The sequence below is a fragment of the Argopecten irradians genome, chromosome 4 (genome assembly GCF_041381155.1).
Source record: "Argopecten irradians isolate NY chromosome 4, Ai_NY, whole genome shotgun sequence".
Classification (NCBI taxonomy): Eukaryota; Metazoa; Mollusca; class Bivalvia; order Pectinida; family Pectinidae; genus Argopecten; species Argopecten irradians.
Window position 1 is genome coordinate 34,352,678 of NC_091137.1, and position 19,809 is coordinate 34,372,486.

The 19,809-nt window shown below is 33.4% G+C and overlaps 1 protein-coding gene and 1 long non-coding RNA gene across 3 annotated transcripts; one reads left to right on the top strand and one right to left on the bottom strand.

Moving 5' to 3' along the window:
* Window positions 1–673: 673 nt before the first annotated feature.
* On the top strand, window positions 674–9,873 carry LOC138321415 (GDP-fucose protein O-fucosyltransferase 1-like). Of its 2 annotated transcripts, none has more exons than XM_069265091.1 (8): window positions 674–809; window positions 3,103–3,239; window positions 3,790–3,905; window positions 4,374–4,497; window positions 5,102–5,276; window positions 6,486–6,681; window positions 7,404–7,631; window positions 9,028–9,873. In XM_069265091.1, exons 2-8 carry the CDS (start codon window positions 3,134–3,136, stop codon window positions 9,208–9,210), a joined length of 1,128 nt encoding a protein of 375 aa, XP_069121192.1. In that variant the 5' UTR covers window positions 674–809; window positions 3,103–3,133; the 3' UTR covers window positions 9,211–9,873. The 2 variants fall into 2 exon arrangements, with proteins under 2 accessions (XP_069121192.1, XP_069121191.1); XM_069265090.1 differs by having other exon boundaries at window positions 722–809; window positions 3,133–3,239.
* Window positions 9,874–13,633: 3,760 nt separating this feature from the next.
* LOC138321416 (uncharacterized) lies at window positions 13,634–19,798 on the bottom strand. The gene is made up of 3 exons (XR_011208329.1): window positions 19,726–19,798; window positions 16,964–17,127; window positions 13,634–15,459 (listed from the first exon to the last, which is right to left on the bottom strand). It is a non-coding gene; the product is annotated as an uncharacterized lncRNA (long non-coding RNA).
* Window positions 19,799–19,809: the final 11 nt, after the last annotated feature.

Below are 19,809 nucleotides of genomic sequence, written 5' to 3' on the forward strand. Positions count from 1 at the left end.
CAGACCAAGTGTCTTCAGAAGTCTCTTAATATGTCTTAAACTTACACTTATACCACACTGTTCGTCCAAAACATACTGAATTTCCCTGTACTTCAGTCCATGTTCATACAAATGAACAGATCGCAACATTACCATACCGCATCAGATCCACGCGTGAAGCGTCGCTTCTCATTGGTTGAGCTATTACGTGCTCACGTAATACTTATTACGTGAGCACGTTATAAGTTTTACGTGATCACGTAATAGAAAAAAATATTTTTCGTCTTACATTAAAAAAAATATTTTTCGTCTTACATAAAAAAAATATTTTTCATCCTACATAAAAAAAAATATTTTTCGCCTTACATAAAAAAAAAAACATTTTTCGTCTTACATTAAAAAAATATTTTTCATCCTACATAAAAAAAAAAAATATTTTTCGTCTTACATAAAAAAAAAATATTTTTCATCCTACATAAAAAAAAAATATTTTTCGCCATACATAAAAAAAATATTTTTCACCATACATAAAAAAAATATTTTTCGTGTCACTTCTGTGCCGCCGTAAATATTCGATCTGATTAAAATATAAATCTTCACTATCACTGCTTTAAAAACTCCATTACGTAATGTAAAACAACTGATTACATTTTGGCACAGTACGATCAAAGAGGGATGACTCTTATATATATCTTGCACAAAGAGAGAGTGCTCTCCCCTCGTTCTTTTAATTCGTCTTTCACTCGCTAGATGTCGGAGGGAAAGAGGAAGTCAACAAAGCAACGCGTGCAACTTTCATTTTCACATCGGCTGACAGGTAGAATTCACAGGTATGTTATATGACCCCACTTGCTTGTTTAAGTACGATTTTGTCCATCACCTATTAGTTGTGTACTCAAATTAAAGGGTTTTAATTTCGATAAGCAAAATATTTAACGAAAATTAATAAATAGAGTGCAAAAATGAGACCAAAGTTAATTACTGTAAGTTGTACAATGTACATATACCTACATAAGTACAATTGATTCCTCTTAATATCTAGTTCTATTTGTCGGACAAACTTGATAATAAAAGGAAAGTTACATTAACAGTTGGTCATTCCATACAGCTTAACAGCTAGTTGATATCACCATGATACATGAACCACAGGTACTGTGTGTTTTAATGATACAATGTATGATATTTTTTTATTCTGTCTTGCCTGCTTAATTTCTATCTTATATTTGGCAGACTACTATTTTTAAATAAAAAGAAAGTACAGAACAACATATATTATGCATACACTGCATTAGATAGAAAAAAAGAATCAAAAACTTTTTCTTTAATAATTAATATTATCTCCCCTTGATTTTTGCTAAGTTTGTACCACGCGGGATGCGCATGATTTGGTTGGAAAATGTTGTTCACGCACTTTCTCCCCCATGAGAATTTTGAAAAGTTGGCAAGTATGGGTACATAGCTCGCTGACAAAAAATATATGTAAGAGCACAGGGACCTGGCAAGAAATATTTTAACCAATAGTATACATATATATATATATCATAATATCAAGGGTATGAACTCGGCGGTCGAGAAAAACGGACCTATTTTTTTAAAACCATATTATTTTGATAAATGGGTTCTATACAACATTAACGGATATCTTGCCTTAAAGAAAAATAATTTATCTTTCCATTGAGTGCTTGATGAACAAAATTGGCCAAGTATTGACGAAGTTATAGCTTGATGAGAAATATGAAAAATATGCTAGGTAGACATTTCCCTGTCTGGTCGAAAAATTACTCAAAAAACCAAGCCAAAATCACAAAAAACGCTTGTGGTGGTAAACATTACCATAACTGTGTTAATCCACAATCTCCCTAAGGTGTCATGATCCGTACTTTGAGAAACTCCATTTAACATCGTGTCACTTACTTAACCGTGCCTCGGAACGCTTAACTGTCGTTAAAAAAATTTGTGTCCCTGTGTGTAAGAGATATATATCTCTTTTTTTACTAAGTACCTGTGCATGAACATTGATTTTATTGTAATTTGTTGAAAGTTAGTGACATGTACATTGTACCCTCAAAATTACAATGACTGCCTACTTCAAAAAGTATGGCAGTAAGCCTTGCACCTGCAAGCTTCATACATCAAAATTTGCACCAGCAGATATCAAAGGAAAATTAGTCGTCGACCAATGTCACTGTCTGTGGACAAACACAAAATGCGCTTGACATATTTGTCCAAAACCCTGAGTGACAAATCCTTACCACTTATAAATCCTTGATGTAAACTGCATGCATATGTGTATATTAAAATCTACCAGTAGCAAATTTTTTTACATAATTATACAAAAAAGTACTTTTTAGACCATATGCATCCTCGATATTCTGGAGTTAACCCTGGACTAATCCCATAGTAAAACTGAAAACATTTTAGAAGAAAAATACTAACCAATCACAGGCTTGCAAAGATTTTATTTAATGTACACAAAAAAACATAGGTGCATAGTAGTATAATGAAGAGGACTGTGTTGATATTGATGAGCATTTAATGCTCTCCCTGTAATCTTCATAGGAAATCTCTGCAAGTATATGTACATTGTCTGTCAATATTTATAAATTCATTTGAAATCAAGTGACTGTGATGAAAATCTATAAAAGGCTGTTTAAAAGTGCAAACCTAAATCTCAACAAAAATGGCTTTTCATTTTATATCAATTAAAAGTTAACTGTATGTTAATTGTTTTATGGAGTCCCAAAAGTTATAGTTTATATACGTTTTACAAAATGTAGTAGTACGCTTAACACAACTCTGTAAAATATGACATTAAAAAGGCATTTAATATCAGCCTGTCATACGTACATCAAAACTGTTCTACATGTATACACTTTTGATCAATTTGACGTATGTTTTTTATCTTCTGATGGAAACATAGTGTACTCTGGCTTTAATTGATTTCATGCTTCAATTGATAATGCTGTTAACATATGTTCATTGATAGGATACTTTATTCAGATTACTTAGCTAATTATTTAAATGTTACAATCATGAATGCACAAGCACAAGCATATCATTAATTCATGTTACTAAATGTATTTAGTAAAAAAAAGTTTAAAATTAAATTAATCTCTTTTTCAGATATTGACTACTGGCTTGTCTAACATACAGTATGGCACTAACGCTACTACACGTAGTGGGTGTGTCCGTGATATTTTCCCACATACTGGCCCTCGAGGTGGATCCCAAAGGATACATTCTGTATTGTCCTTGTATGGGTAAGCTAATATTTTCCATAAAGCAAAATTCAGGTATTATGTTGAGGGAATAGAATAGTTTCAAGTTACATAAATGACCTGGCTTGATTATGATTAGTTTAACCTTCCAGTGATTGTGACATCACAAAAATCTTGTCAAAATATGATGTCAAATATGACTTCACAATCTCCAAAAGGAGAGTAATTCAACTTCATCTACATGTATATCGTTTTTATCTTAAAAGAGACATATTAAGTTGACTAATAGATCCTATGTTTTGAAAACAAATTCCACTTTTGATTCTTATACTAGATTATCTCCCCCTAGTTTGAAACTTGGATTTGGAAATACATTTATCTAGAATAAGCTCAATTTCATTGATTTTAATATTAAAGAGTAAATTATATACCATGCTGTTTAGAAAATTTGAAGATTTAAAGCTAAAATTACAGAAGATATATCCCTTTAAAATGCCTCGCAGTGTTGATCAATACTTTAATTAAAACTGTCCAACTTTATATCTACTCTGTATGCCTGTCAGAGATCAGAGATATCGTATATATTTTGTAGGTAGATTTGGTAATCAGGCAGATCACTTCCTTGGAGCTCTTGGTTTTGCTAAAGCTATAGACAGGACTCTGGTGTTACCACCATGGGTAGAATATCATTTTCCAAAGCCAAAATCAGTAAGTATAAATCTCTACAGCATTTCTTTAGCTAAACTTCAATGATAAAGAGAGGGACTGCATAAGAAGATTCACCAAATATCATACAACTAAAGAAACAAAATATTTATGTGCAAAATAAAGAGTAAAATATTTTGTTTTATTCCTGTTTTGGAAACTAAACCTAATATTCTCATCTTCTGACCAGACCCAATAAGATGTAAATATCAGTTAAATTTTTAATTGATTGGATACTTTATGAAACCTAACGTTTCACAAAAGACCAGATAACATACAAGGTAGGGTACTTGAAGAACTCTTGAGACAAAAAGGCATCCATGGCCATCTTAACAATAATTCCACATGCTCACTGTCAACAGCCTTAGCATTACCTTAAGACTGGAAGCATACACAAAAGGGGACAAATACATTTTGTATATAATGATCATACTCGTGTACATATACATGCAAATATTCCTCTGTTGGCAGGTTCAGGTTCCATTTGATAATTACTTTAAAGTGGAACCTTTAAAGGCGTATCACAGGGTTATGACAATGGAATACTTCATGAAGGAACTAGCCCCTACTGTCTGGCCCCCTAAGGACAGAGCAGGTATGAACCTTGCATGACTACATAATAATTATATCAAATCTACATGCAACAATATGGAATTGAAAAAAAAATGACTTGATGCATTTAATTGTCCATCAGAATTTTCCCTTGTACGTCTGAATTTAGATACAAAAAATAAAGTCTGTGTAAAACATAGAATGATAATATCATCTGTTTGAAGCAAGAGCAGCAACTTGTATTTGTTGCTTTTCTACGTATGATTGTGGTGATCAAACAAAATATTATTATCTGTAAATATGGAGTGCATGGACAGATCAGAGTTCAAACTTAACTTCAGGAACCCTCCAGACTCTAGACAAATTTGAATTCTTTAGTAATTAGAATTACCAGCTGGTTATTGGTGATTGACTCAGTCCAGTTCTTTGACATACAAATGTCTGTATAAAGGCTAGGTCCTTGGTTCAAATCCTGGTCTAGCCGTGCACATTTTTGCTCCTGATACACATGTATGATCATGTTTTTTCTCTGAGATTTATGTAAAAGATAAAGAGTATGTTAATTAGGAAAACAAGTATGTTGGAATGAGGTATTAGTGGTAAAACCAACATAAAAATCATACACAGTTTTGCGTGTGTTTTTGCAGTGATGTGTTACCAAGCTCGCCACGGCAGTACAGAAAAGGGCTGTAATGCGAAGGAGGGCAATCCTTTTGGTCCTTTCTGGGACACATTCAATATCGACTTCACAAGCTCCATGTTTTACGGTCCCCTTAGTTATGATTTGATGAATCTTCATGAAATGAAAAGATGGAAAGACAAGTAAGTGATCCGTTATTATCTTATCTCTCATATGCATAGATTGTGTTAATATGGTTATACAGGTATCTAATATTAAAGTACCCTCTATTGCCCCTTTTTCATTTATGGATTATGTTATTTCAAGGACGTATATGAGAAGGATAAGTCACACTGGGTTTTGGGGGAGTACAAGGCAGGAGCTTTTGTGTTTGTGCACTGACCGTGACATTGGGCGACGGCTGATTTTCCTTTGATATCCGCCGGCGCAGTCTTTGATGTAGCTTGCGGGTGCGATGGTTACCGTCTTACTTTCTGAAGCGGGCCGTTTTTTCATGAGCTGTCGTATTTCTTAACGAAAGTTTAAGACAAAGCCTCTAAATCTTCCGTCCTCAAAATAAGTTATAAACGTTGTGAAATTTAATAAACTTTACATTGGTGTTTCGTTTGACTTGATAAGACAAGTATTTGTTGAGAAAAGCGGTTTGTATTCCCGGTTCATAGGCGTCTCGTGTGGTGTTTAGTAATGTAAAGAGACAGACACGAATCCTTCTTACTTATAAATCCTTGGTTATTTTAACCATTGAACTACATATGAATTTATTTGGAAATTAAGGGAGTATGCCAACTGCATCTGGTAAAGTTACATAGTGGGGTGGTAGTGAAAATGTAAATATATGTTTGTAGACTGTATAGACAATGATACTACATGTACAGGTATCAAGTGTCACTTATACCCTGTGCTGGCTTATTCCTATTTATAGATTACTGGTTCATTACATATTCATATATTTATAGAAAACTTTGGTGTAATAGGTATCCAGCATCACAGTACCCTGTGTTGACCTCTCAATATCTACATATCATATTTGTAAGTTTATAGAAAACTATGATAATACAGGTATATAGCGTCACAGTCTCCTGTATTTGCCTTTTCCTGTATATAGATTACTGGAGTTTTTATTGAAAACTATTGTGTTACAGGTATCCAGCGTCACAGTACCCTGTGCTGGCCTTTTCCGATTTATAGATTACTAGTTTATTTTTTTTTTTTTTTTGTTTTTTTTTTTTTTTTTTTTTTTGTTTTTTTTTTTTTTTTTTTTTTTTTTTTTTTTTTTTTTTTTTTTTTTATAGAAAACTATTATGTTACAGGTATCCAGCGTCACAGCCCTGTGTTGGCCTTTTCCTATTTATAGATTACTAGTATATTTATAGAAAACTATTATGTTACAGGTATCCAGCGTCACAGTACCCTGTGTTGGCGTTTACTGGTGCCCCTGCAGCCTTCCCTGTTCAATCATACAGTGTTCACCTACAACAGTATCTAAAGTGGTCTAACAAAATCGACACAAAGGCTAACAAATTCATCAAGGATAACCTACCAGAAGGAGCGTTTATAGGCATCCACCTTCGCCTTGGCTCAGATTTTGTAAGATTCTATCACTTAACAGTTTTGAATATCAAATCTAGATGATAATGTAAAAAGCAATTGCTTGTTATATTCTGTAGGTTCACATATGCATGCATGTCTGATGTTATAATGGTGTCATATTATAAGATTTAGGTCATTAGTAAAAACATGCATTCTTATTTCTATATCTACATCGATCAGTATGTAAAATAATATAATAAATATATATGAAAATGCGATGTAACAAAAAAATCCTGGGATACTCAAGACCTTTTCAGTATATTGCTACTGAAAATCAACAATAAGAAATGACTGGTAACTTATACCATGTTCCAAACTCAAAAAGTAAGAATGTATGCATTTCTGATCTATCAAAGTTGCTTCCCTTTGTTTCACTCTATCGCATTATAAATCAGAGGTACAATGTAAGGACAAAGTGAAATGAAAGGAAATAACTCACACTGATACATGTAGATCTTCATCAGAAAGAAATTATGTGAGGACAGTTATTTTACAAAATTATATACTACCAAAAATGTTAGTTTTAGAGGTAATGGTGGAATCTCTTTTTCTTAGATCATTCACACCTGAAATTTCATAATGGACTGATTTAGCCTTTGATTTAGAAGAGTCTAGATGTGTTTTTAGGGGTGAATGAGTAAAAGGGCATTGCAGAAAAAATTCTTTGATTGGTGAATGTGTGAATTAATTCCACGAATTCAACGAAACCTTTTTTCCAGGCAAAAGCATGTGAACACTTGAAAGACAGTCCTTCCATGTTTGCTGCAGCTCAGTGTATTGGTTACAATGGTGAGCATGGCAAGACAACCCAGGAGATGTGTTATCCATCAGATGAAACCATTGTACGTCAAGTGAAAAATGTCGTCAAACGCTTCAAAGCTAAAGGAGTATTTGTCGCCACGGATAGCCGTGATGTCATTGATAAAATGTCGAAGGCAATGAAAAATGTAAGTTTCTAAAATATCACTTTACATTTTAGAATTCTTCTCTTGCTGATGATTAAAATTACAAATGGAGGAATTCTATATAAACCTAAAGCATGTTTCAAATACTAGCAGTGAAAGTATTTGTATATTATATAAATATGTTTTTATCAAAACTAAACTGAAGCTACAAATGTAAGTACTAAGAAGAAATTATTCAGTTTAATTACTGTGTTTAACTAAATAAGAGCCCAGGGCGTTTAAAAGTTGAAAAAAAAATGAAAAGTTGCTTAATAAGACGAAATTATTGCAAACCAATACAGTTTTGATAGTTTAGGTCTTATGCCCAGGCAATTGAAATTGAGGTTTTAAAAAGGGGAGGGGCGCTTATAGGGACATGGGCACTTATTGGGTCAAATACGATATACTGCTTGTAGAAAATCAGTTTAACAGTTAGCATTTCCTTAATTATCCATGGTGCCATATTTATACAATTTGTATCGAGTAACTACAAGGGTATATTTCAGTTGATAATAATAATGGTGAGCATGGCAAGACAACCCATAATTGATGTTGATATCATAAAACCTACTGACCTATAGGAATGTCCTAAGGTTAGGGGCCACAGGGGCCCGAGTGGTTAAGATGTCGCGACATATTACCATAAGCCTTTCACCTCCAGGATGCGGGTTCTTATCCCATGTGGGGCAGTTGCCAGGTATTGACCGCTGGTCGGTGGTTTTTCTCTGGGTATTCCGGCTTTCCTCCACCAAAAAAACCTGCCATGTCCTTAGCTGTTAATAGGACGTTAAACTAACAACACCTAAGGCACTTTTTATAGATGTTTGATATTTAGATGATATAAAGAATGCTTAATGAATTTGGTACCTTGGCAAGTGTAGAGAGATAAAATCGTGCATTAATTATATTTTGTGTAAGTATACACATGTACTGTATTGAATCCACTAAGCGTTCAGGGTACTTAACATTGAGAAAATAAGGGGGAGACATTTAATTTTTGACCTTTTACAAAATTATTACACAAAAAAATAAAAATAACAAAATTATCCGGAATATGGTTTCATATTTTCAGTTTGCATTTGATAAAGATTTATTTCAAGCCAAGATACAGTCACCTGTCTATGAGGACCACCTAAGGGACGAAGCAAAAATGGTTTCTATAACCAAGTGATTTTTATACACAGGGTAAATTGTGTTGAAATTGAAAATTGACCAATTGGGACTCTATAAACTTATAAAGCAATTATTTAGAGGTGGTCTCTAAGAGAGGTTTGACTGTGCTTGAAATTGAGTTCTTTAAATGAGGGCAAGGGATCTTATTGACTCAAATAGGGTATCTAGTAATATTTTGGTACATGTAATTGGATTTAGGTATTCATTAACTTTTCTCCTGTTTCAGGTAAAATTTGTCAAGCAGTCGGAGTCTAATCCTCACGTTGACTTAGCAATTTTAGGGAAAGCTGATCACTTCATTGGAAACTGTATATCTACCTTCACAGCTTTTGTGAAACGAGAGCGAGATTATAATAACAAAACATCAGAGTTTTGGGCATTTAAGAAGAAAGAACGTGATGAACTGTGATTTAACTTTTTTATTATGTTTCCAACCAATGAGATGTCATTATATTTTATACACCTTTTACACTTTAATATTATATATGTTTTCTCTTATTTTATATCAAAAGGAGAAGAACTTAAAAAAAATTGTTTTGTTTTTGTTATGATCATATTATAGTCAAAACAGGAGTTATAGGACATCCATCAATCCTTAAAACAGAATTCAGGACTTTCTCCGATCCTTAAAGCAGACGTTAGGACTTCCTCCATTTCTTTCAGCAGAAGTAAGGAGTCCTTCAATCCTTAAAACAAGGTAGGACGTCTCCCAATCCTTGAAAGAGGAGTTTAGACTTCCTTCAATCCTTGATACATAAGTTTGGAGTCATTAAATCATTTCAATAGGAGTTGTGAATTCCTTTAGTCCGTAAAATAGGAATAACACAAGAATAAGGACTTGCTTTAATCCGTAAAAAATGGTAAAGGGGATTCTTATAATCCTTAAAACATATGTTAGGGCTTTCTACAATCTTTCAAACGGGGTTAAGAATTCCAACAGTCCTTCAGGCGTAGTAAGGATTTTAATAAATTCTTAAAACAGATGAAAGACGTCCTACAATTCTTTGACATAATGGACCGTGACTGCTCTTGGGTCCTGGATACCTAGAATTTTCTTTCATGAAATGAATAAACGGTGGGGTTTTTTTTTTTTTTTTTTTTTTTTTTTGCAAAGAAGTCGAATAGGTCGACGTTCATGTTAAGACAGAGGTACAGTTGTCGACATGTAGGACTGAAGGACGCAGAAAGAAGGCTAAGAAAAAGACAAGGCCTTGGAACCACGCGCAGGCGACAATGGAAAACGTCAGACGGGTGAAGAGAGGTCTTGCAACTGTGAGATGAGGCTCGAGGGAAGGAGGCAGGTAACAACATCTGGAACTTAGCTGTTGATGCACACGAACAAATGGCACACAGAAAAACGACAGCTGACCTACATGAATATTCGGTGATATTCATTAGCATACGCTGCGGTCTTACAACTTTCACGGATGGAGACTGATACCGGACCTGAATGGGATGGTATGCGGCAAGAGATAGGGACTTTGTATCATTAATACAGGCTGTTAGGCATACAAACATAACAAAGTGCTGAAAGAGATGGTAGACACACTGAAATAACTCATGATCAAGTGTAAATCAAGAAAGTAGCAGATTGTAATCATCGTAAAGGAGAGGCAAAGTGCATCGGCGCATGCCACAAAGGAAAAGTTGCAATGACAGACAACTAGACCATGAATGAGTATTTGTCTGAGAGATAATCTTTTCCTGCGTTTTTAGATCTGCTTGTTTCTGATATAGTCTCTCTCATGCTAGATATTGTGTTGTGGTCCAAGAGCGCAAATAAGCTATGGTTAGTAGGACGTAAAACTAAACCTATACGATATATGTGGAGACTGTTTAGCACCTTGGGGATCACTGACCTAGGAAGGTGACGAGCCATACAAAGACTTTTCCAGCCAGAACAGTTCCTGGAAGTCGACCACAGTGACTGATCACCACTGTGGATCCACCATCCAAAGAGTGTTCTGAGCCACATTTGACAAAGGACGTTGTAGGAAAATAAGTGAAAAGAAGAGAAGTCCATTATTTCTGTGTATCTAATCAAGTCCACACAACTTCTATGTTTACAGTGCAATGTAACCCTATTAAAGCAATATTACACGTTAATCGCATTCAAAAACACAAAAGAAAAATGATATGTGAAAAGGTAAAAATCACATTAAATATAACAAAAGTGCCACATCACAATAATTACAAAGTGTAGTTATCTTCGGAATAATGAACTCTTATTTCTAAAGTTTACTGATGTCATTCTGGCTTTTATTGCAAGCCATCGGACTATCTCTTTTCCAAAATGCTTTTTATGCAATTTGTGTAAAAAAAAAAAAATTATCTTTTATTTCGCATCCCTCCAGCCTCAGAGTGTCAGAGACGCGAATTCGAGATTGAAAAATTCCTTGGTACTTTATAACGTTCACTAAAGAAATTGCATATGAAGACTATCTAGACCAAATGTTATAGTCATTATGGATACTTGATCTGATTTCAAGGGTTCTATTGACCATATTTGGTTGCAAGCTATTTATGTTTTCATGGTCAGTAGCAATTTCCTGGATTTGACGATAAATCGGACTATGTCCCAAATCGGCTTCTGCCCCTCCGGCCCAGGGTATCAAGAGAAATTTATTCCCCTCCCTATAATCAAGTATGACAAGTAGCGATTTAAAGGATAAAATTAATTGACTCCATTTCTTATTTTGTGATTAGAAATGGGTCAGTCTCTGCTTATGCATAATCTGGCTCTATTCGAATCCCCCAAGGGTAATTTTGACCAAATTTGGATGAAATCCATCTTTTTTTACATAACTTTCCGACCAATATCAACCGTTTACTCGTTTACTGAACCCTTCCATAGCCAATGTTTCTAGCTGGCTAAATTGCATTCATATATTTATGACTATTAAATTGTAGTAGTAGCTATATAAGAATGACCTATATTTGTCCTGTTGGAAAGTTGTTTCACTATTAGTATCGCGTGTTCAGTAGTTTATCGCGTAAGAATGCAATCATAGTTTATTCAATCAAAATGTTTTCGAAACTGCAGAAATTAGTTGTATACAGTCAAGACGGCCTTAGAAAAAGATGGTTCCAGAAACCGGCCGAGTGGATAATTCAAGACAGACAAAGTCGGTCTAATTAAAATTAGACTAACGACACCATTACGATGCTCTACGATACACTTGCATCAAAGGGCATCGTAGAACATCGTGGTAGGGCGTAATTAAATGTCCAATTAAAATAAGATAGATTTAAATGTAATTAATTATCCACGGTATTATGGCCTGGTTTTTAATACAAATATGTATCAAAATAGGAATTTGCCAAAATTAACCTTACCGAATAATGACATTAACGGAATTATAGGCAAGAAGAAAAAAGTCTTACTTTTATTTGATTGAAACAAAGATATTGACTTGTATCGTCCAAATTCTTGCTTACTTTATTCTACTTATAAATACAATTGGGAAAATCAGTAAAATTATTCTTCTGCGTACTTTACAACAATTTAGAAGCAGTTGCTTTTGTCATGCTTTGTTCCTATTTTCAGGACGAAATCCAAATCCCAGGGTTCATAATTCGGCATTTAGCTATACTTCTTTTAAGTGTTAATTGGTATTGAAAATAACACCGGGTACGTATTCACAATGATAAAACAATCACCTATTTACGATAGGAAAAGAAATTGAAATCGGAATAAAACCTAAACAAAAAAGATGAATCACAAGAACATTACACCTATGTGTAAATGCCTTTGTCATAATGTCAGCTTTCATTGAAAATAATTTATTAGCAAATAAGGGCAAAAAATGCAGTTAATTTCGGAAAATACAATAAATATTTTAGAGAAATACCCGCACACTTCAGTTGCTTACAAATGATTAGATTTTCTCGCTGTCTGTCTTGCATGGCAAGGCCTCAATAAAACTTTTGAAAAATTCAGTGTGGCAGATGCAGCATTAACAATTTTTGATACTATGAAATCTATTTAATGTTAATTTTAGTTTAAATGTCTTCTGGTCAGGCCTTAGAGAGAATATGTTTCCTTGACGGACAATCTCAGACAATATTCGACAAATTACGGATAGTGGATAGTATGTAAACTATGATCAAATGTACCATTTACCTGGCTTTCATAAACTTACATATGGAAACTGAATCGAGAAGATAACGCAGTGAAGGCACATATATAGCCTTTCCTCTTGAAGCACAATTGTTGGGGACCTAATATGACTTCAAGGTGACAGGATTTGCATCAGTAATCAGTATAATATTACTTAGTAGTTGTTTTGCAGTTTCAATCAATGTTGTCAAGCAGAGGGAAAGCTATATTGTTTAGTAATAGAGATGGGTTTAGTATTCCTTTTAAAGTAGGATATCGGTAATTCTCGAAGCAATTCTCGAAGAAACTATCTAACCGAAAATGGTTTTGAAGGGTAATGGTTGTCCAACACCAGAAGAAATATATATGGGACATGGATGTCATACTGGTAGTTTTCTTTATTGTTGTGTTACTTTTAAGAAACTGAACGTGTTTTTATATGTAACACAATATGAGGAAGACAATTAATTACCCCCGTGGTAAGTCAAACGTTTCATGATTGAAAATATATATACACGTATATTCAATATATAAAAATATATGTCAATATTTTTCAATATTTATGTGATAAAATATATTTGTTCAATATTTACTCAAATATACGTGCAATATTTTAAATATTTTACCACATTTATTGAACCTATATTACATAAAACACGTATATGATTTTTAATTATCCAATACATAATTTAACATATCCCGCATATATTTGAGTAAATATTGATAGTAGATATTTTTATATATGCATTGTCTATAAAAATGAGCATTATTGAACATTTATATATGATCTTACATGAGTGTTCATTTCATATGAGAAATTTAAGAGACGCTTCTAAGAAGTTTTTATTTTTGCGAGCCTTGGCGAGCAAAAATTAAAACTTAGAGACGAGTGTCATTAAATCTCATGAAATGAACACAAATCTAATATACTTTTATCACATAACTACAAATATATACATAACAAAGAATATTTCACGTCAAAATGTATTCCAAAAATCCAACAGAGGCCGCCATTTTGTGGCGCCGTCGTAATCCTGACGTCATTTTTTTGTTTCTACCTGACGTCACAATGAGTTTCTAGCCAATGAAAATCGCCCCAGGTCATATTACAGCGATATACGCAAAAATATTACACGGACGAAATAACTAGAATCAGGCGGATTATGTGAGAAATATTTTATCACATAAATATTAAATATTGAACATATATTCTTATTTATTTATTTATTTTTATTTTGAAACGTTTGACCTGCCATATACCCCTATGATACCAAATGGGTGGTAACAAAGCCTGCTTTGTTTCCGTCGTTGTGGGAAATTAACGACAAAGCGATTCCTGACTTTGATGGAGAGTGGCATCATTTGCCGGGGAAGACTAGTTAAGTTATATAATAATGTGTATATAAATCTAGTGTGAGGTAATGCGCGACAGGATACAAGCTAGCAATTGTCGTGAAGGAAACGAACAGTGTTTGTTTTACAAATAGAAGCGATAGTATTACTTTGAGTGGTTGGTTTATATGTTCTTTAGATATCTCGACCCAATTTCACGAAACTTTCTTAACTTAAAATCAATTATATCAGCTTGCCATTTTGTTTTATGATTGCATAAAACTTCAAGATTATCAATCAATACGCTGCTTTATACTGAACACGATTGATAAATTTACACCAAAATTCAATTTGAAAAGAGAGTAGTATTTTCTTATATTTTGCATTTTTAAGCTGAATTTTAATAAATTTATATTGGTTTAAGAATATAAATTGTTACTACATCAATTAATATGAGTACATATGGCATCCAGTTGACCCTTTACTTTTAGCCGTTCAGAAGACTTGAGAGTCAATACACATGAAAAATACACGTCATTTTTTCAAACCAAAGAGTCAAATATGATTTCAAAGAGTCAAAAACATACTTTCGGGGGTCTACTGGATGTCCTGAGTACATATATGTTATTTGCAAAGACTAATTGGTCTATCTTGGATTTTAACTTGATGTGAATTAATAAATAAAGAGGTTATTATTACCAAAAACGTTTATGTCAATAAATACGAGCTGCTAATAAGCGTTTCTTAGAGATATATTGCATTTCGTGGTAAAAACGTGAAATAGTCAGAATATATTATTTGTTGTGTAAGAAGTTTTTTTTAATATGGACCCCCACACCAAACAAATTCTACATTCGGAGAATATCCAAGATGGCGGATACATACTTCTGAGCAACCATCAGAAAGGATTACAGCATGACATGCTCCTCCTAGTTTAAAAACTTGATAAATTCCATTCCACCTACTGCTAAATGGTATGCAGCAAGGACCGCTCAGACATATGTACATGTTTCAAAGCTGATATGTTCATCGCCCCTGCAACCAGAATGACAGCATATGACACTCATCCACTAGGCGGAAGCTTGGATATCTATCGGGTTTGCCATAAGAATGGTTTGTAGCGTGGATTGATCCACTCAAAAAGTCATTTTCCTACACCTCCGCTATCAGAAAGCCATGCAGCAGACCCAGTAATCCTAACGGTGATATCACTACCAGCGTGTCCTCCTATAAGTAGATGAACACAATGGCTTACAACATGACTTTTCCTTCCAATTGAATGTTGTTTTGTTCATCTCCAGTGTACTCAGAAACTGAAAGGTTTGTTACAATGTTGTTGTTCTAGTTTGAAAGTTTTTGCTATAAGGATAGTTTGCAACTGTGATTGGCAACCTGAATAGCAGGACCCTCATTGCGGAACGTTCATGCATGTATAATACCCAAAGTGATCATACATGGTGTTCCATAAAGTAGGTTACACTTTTAAAATGTTATTACTTTTGACATACATGAGCAACAAACAAGATATTTTGTTATAAGAACACATAAAATCAAACGTTTTATTGTATGCATAATGTAAAAAATTGATTCTGCTGAAAACCATTCACGTCATCCTTTTTAAGATATTGGCATGTCAAATGTTCATTATACAGGCACAGTTAAATTTTTTATACTTTGTAAAACAGGGTTTTGGTCATGTAATGCCCTAGTTATCAACAACTCAAATCTTTTCTGTGTGAGTATTACCAGAAGTACAGAAAATAGTCACCAACACCAGAAAATATTGTCCAATGCATTAATTAGGCATTAGAAAATAAGAACAAATTGTCATGCTATTCTTCAAAGGTTGTTCAAATATCAACGATAACGTCGTATTTACCATATTTTTTTTTAATGTGTCTTTTGTGAAAATCGTTGCTAAGATTACTTAGATTTGGTTGTTTGTTAACCATAATATAAAATGTATGATTGCAGGCTTTCTGGAGATGAAATCCTATATTGAGGTAGTGCTGTATTAAAGAAAATATTGAACTTTGAAAGTGTAACATAAAATTTTGGACACCCTGTATTTACATTATTATTTATAATATAAATATAACATTTCATATTCCTCCAACAGACGAAGATAATTAAGGATTAAGAGAAATGCTACTTCTGCAATATGCTACAGAATAAGGACTCCTGATAGGCTGATATACTGTATTTTATCATCAAAAAGTTAGAAGCATAGCCTGTTTACTAAGGAATTAACATCAAACCACATCAAACGCAACATCCGATTTACCTCTATTACTATTCATTAAAGCATATAAATAAGTGGTATGAAAACATGAATCGGCCAATCAAAAAAGCCAGATTTAGTAGGAAAACAAAGGAAAATTAATCATTTATTTTTGATGATGTAGATTGGGTCACAAAATATGTAATGTTCTATCTAGTTACAAGCTAATGCAGTTTCTTCAGAACTACCACGACATTCAATGAAGGACTAATGAAGTTTATTTGATTCAATAAGCATAAAAAAACTATGCAGTATCTTAGATGTATCAATGTTCTAGAGAAATGATATCACACAGTCAATCGAAAGATTTTAATTCATATATTGCTTGGAACAAGAGACAAAATATTCTAGTATCTATTAATGTGGTAATGCTAAATACAATTGTAAATAAATTAGTAGCTCATTGATCTAAAATAAATTCTAAAAGGTCTCATTACAATGCTCACTTACCTTTCAAGTTTTTTGTCACCTTTCTCGGCGAGATGACATCTGTTATGAATGATCCTAGTCTTATATGCTCTCCAGCGAGAGCCAACAGCAAGACACTTCTCAACAGACAGGCAGCCAATGTCACCGCCGGTCCAATGCAAAGGTCAAGCAGACTGAAGTAAAAGCTGACATAGGGAGGGAAAGAATACGATTAAAACAAAGTCGATTGTATAACAAAGAGATATTTCTTTAAAGATGCTCCACTGCTGACAAATGGTATTTATTCACTATCAAAAATAGGAGCAGACGATTTAGTATTTCTCTTCAGTTACAAAAGTTACTTTACACCATTACCACCATTGAACAGTTTGAGCTTCTAATTTCACTTCAAGTTAAAGTTACAAAAAATAATTAATTGCATCCCGAAAAAATTCCGTGGCACTATATCCTATATGGAATTAAGTACTGATTGCGCATGCACCAAAGGCAAAATAAATTATTTTATAATATTTTTTGTGTTAATTAGACATATATATGCACGATTAAACACCAATTATTGTTCAAGTGATTAATATCATTTATGCTCTGTCGGCGGTGGAGCATCTTTAATATTTCTCTAATAAAATTATATCAATTTTCAAACCCAAATATGTTAAACGCCGATATAGAATTATAAACTTGTGTTGAATGAGAGATTTTAATAAGCTATTAACATATCCTACATATTGTACGTTTCCATGTTTGTAATAAAGACCTGTGGATCCCATTAATAAACTGAAAAAATTCCTACATTGTGCCACACATCAGTTTCCAGCCGGAATGCGCAGACGGACGAGTTGTGTGAATACATTACGTAAAACAGCTCCGACTCTCTAAGTATATTTTTACCGTATCTACATGAACATATACTTAAGAACTTTTTTTTTAAATCAAGAACAGACAAAATGTAAAATACTCATAAAAATATAATTTGTGATAACACCTGCAGAGTTTTCAAAGAGACAGATACAAAATCTATCTAAATGTATTTGGAATAGTAAAATGGACATAACTGTGTTAGAATATGGCAAAATATTCCCTGTTGGTGCATCATGTGTACATTTTACTTCTACACCCAACATTTTCTCACAAAATAGAAAGTTTTGTAAAGCTCTGAATGACGATTGTGGAACTTTTTAAGGGGGTACGTGCATTATGTGTAACAAAAAAAACTTTAAATATATATATTATACTATTTTATTTCTCATTTTCATGGGAAGTCATATTGCCACGATAAAACTGGACAGTTGTTAAATTTTGTGGGCGTTAACTTTCGCGATTTACTCCGTTCGCGAGGATTTGTTTTCGCAAATAATCTTTGTAGCATCTGAAAGTGCCATTGATACGGCAGGCTATAATACAATGTAAAACCATGGATTTTATCAATTTCACGAGTTACTAAATTTCGCGATTTAGGATGGATCCGGGAATTTAGCGAAAATGAAACCCCTCGGAATATTACCAACTCTAAAGAAATAACATACATAAACAAACACAAAATAGCGCAAAAAACAACACTTTTTGAAAAGCATACGAAGTGAAAATAGTTGTAACTTGTGACTTATTAATTAGCTGTCATCTCATCAATATCAAAAGAAACACGTCTACAGCCTTTTTAATGTGAAACAATTCCTTCAAATGGAATCAGCTCCAGAGATGGCAAGGTTGGCACAAAAACAAGACTGGTGTTATTTATGAACAAAAGAAATTAAAGATGCTCCCCGCTGACAAATGGTGTTTTTTCACTATCTAAAACAGGAGCAGACGATTTAGTAATTTTCTTCGGTTACAAAAAATACTTACTTTACACCATTATCACCATTGAAAAGGTCAAGCTTCTAATTTTACTTCAAGTTAAACATATGAAAAATAATTATTTGCATCCCGAAAAAAATCCGTGGCACTATATCCTAAAGAACGAAGTACTGATTGCGCATGCACCAAAGGCAAAATAAATAATTTTTATTATTTTCTGTGTTAATTAGACAGATATACACAAGATTAAACACCAGTTATTGTTCAAATGATGAATATCATTTATGCTCTGTCGGCGGTGGAGCATCTTTAAATATTTGTCGTATTTTACGCCATTCATGATGTCAGAGCACTCTTTGAATGAGAGAGAAAGTATTTCTGAAGCTTTGTCATCCTTTTTCGATGCGATTTAGGTTGCATATGATTATCAATAAGAAGTTATGAACCGTAAGGCTTACAACGGCAAGATCAAAGACAAATATCAAGACACATGGATTGAGTCATTATAACCAAACTCTCTCTGTAATTAACGATATAGACGAGTTGAAAATGTGTTCAGTTACAAACATCAAACTAGGCACATCTTGGTATCTTCCCGGTCTCTAACGTGAATATGTTATTTAAACATTAAAAAGTATTATATCCGATTTACCAACAGTATTTGTTCCGTTGAACACGTATATATTTAAGTACATTATATAGCTCAGTAGCCAGCATACACACAGGGGCCTTATTCTTGCTTGATGATGTCAATATTTTAATGGAGCAGCATCGTACACAATCAGTGTATATAAAGAATAAATTATAAAATGAAATACCAACGCCAGATTGTTCTTTGCTTACAACACAGGGATTACTTGCAACTGCGTAAACAGTCTGGTACGACATACACAGAACTGTAGACGTATGATCTAAATTACACCTATTTATCACTATTTCGCGACTATCAAACTCAATTTTTAAACAACTTAGTATTTTTCACAACCTACTTGGTCGGTAGATAAACCTTAGAGCTTCACATTTACGAATCTTCGGTTACAACGTAGAAAGACAATATGAAATTTGTATTCTTA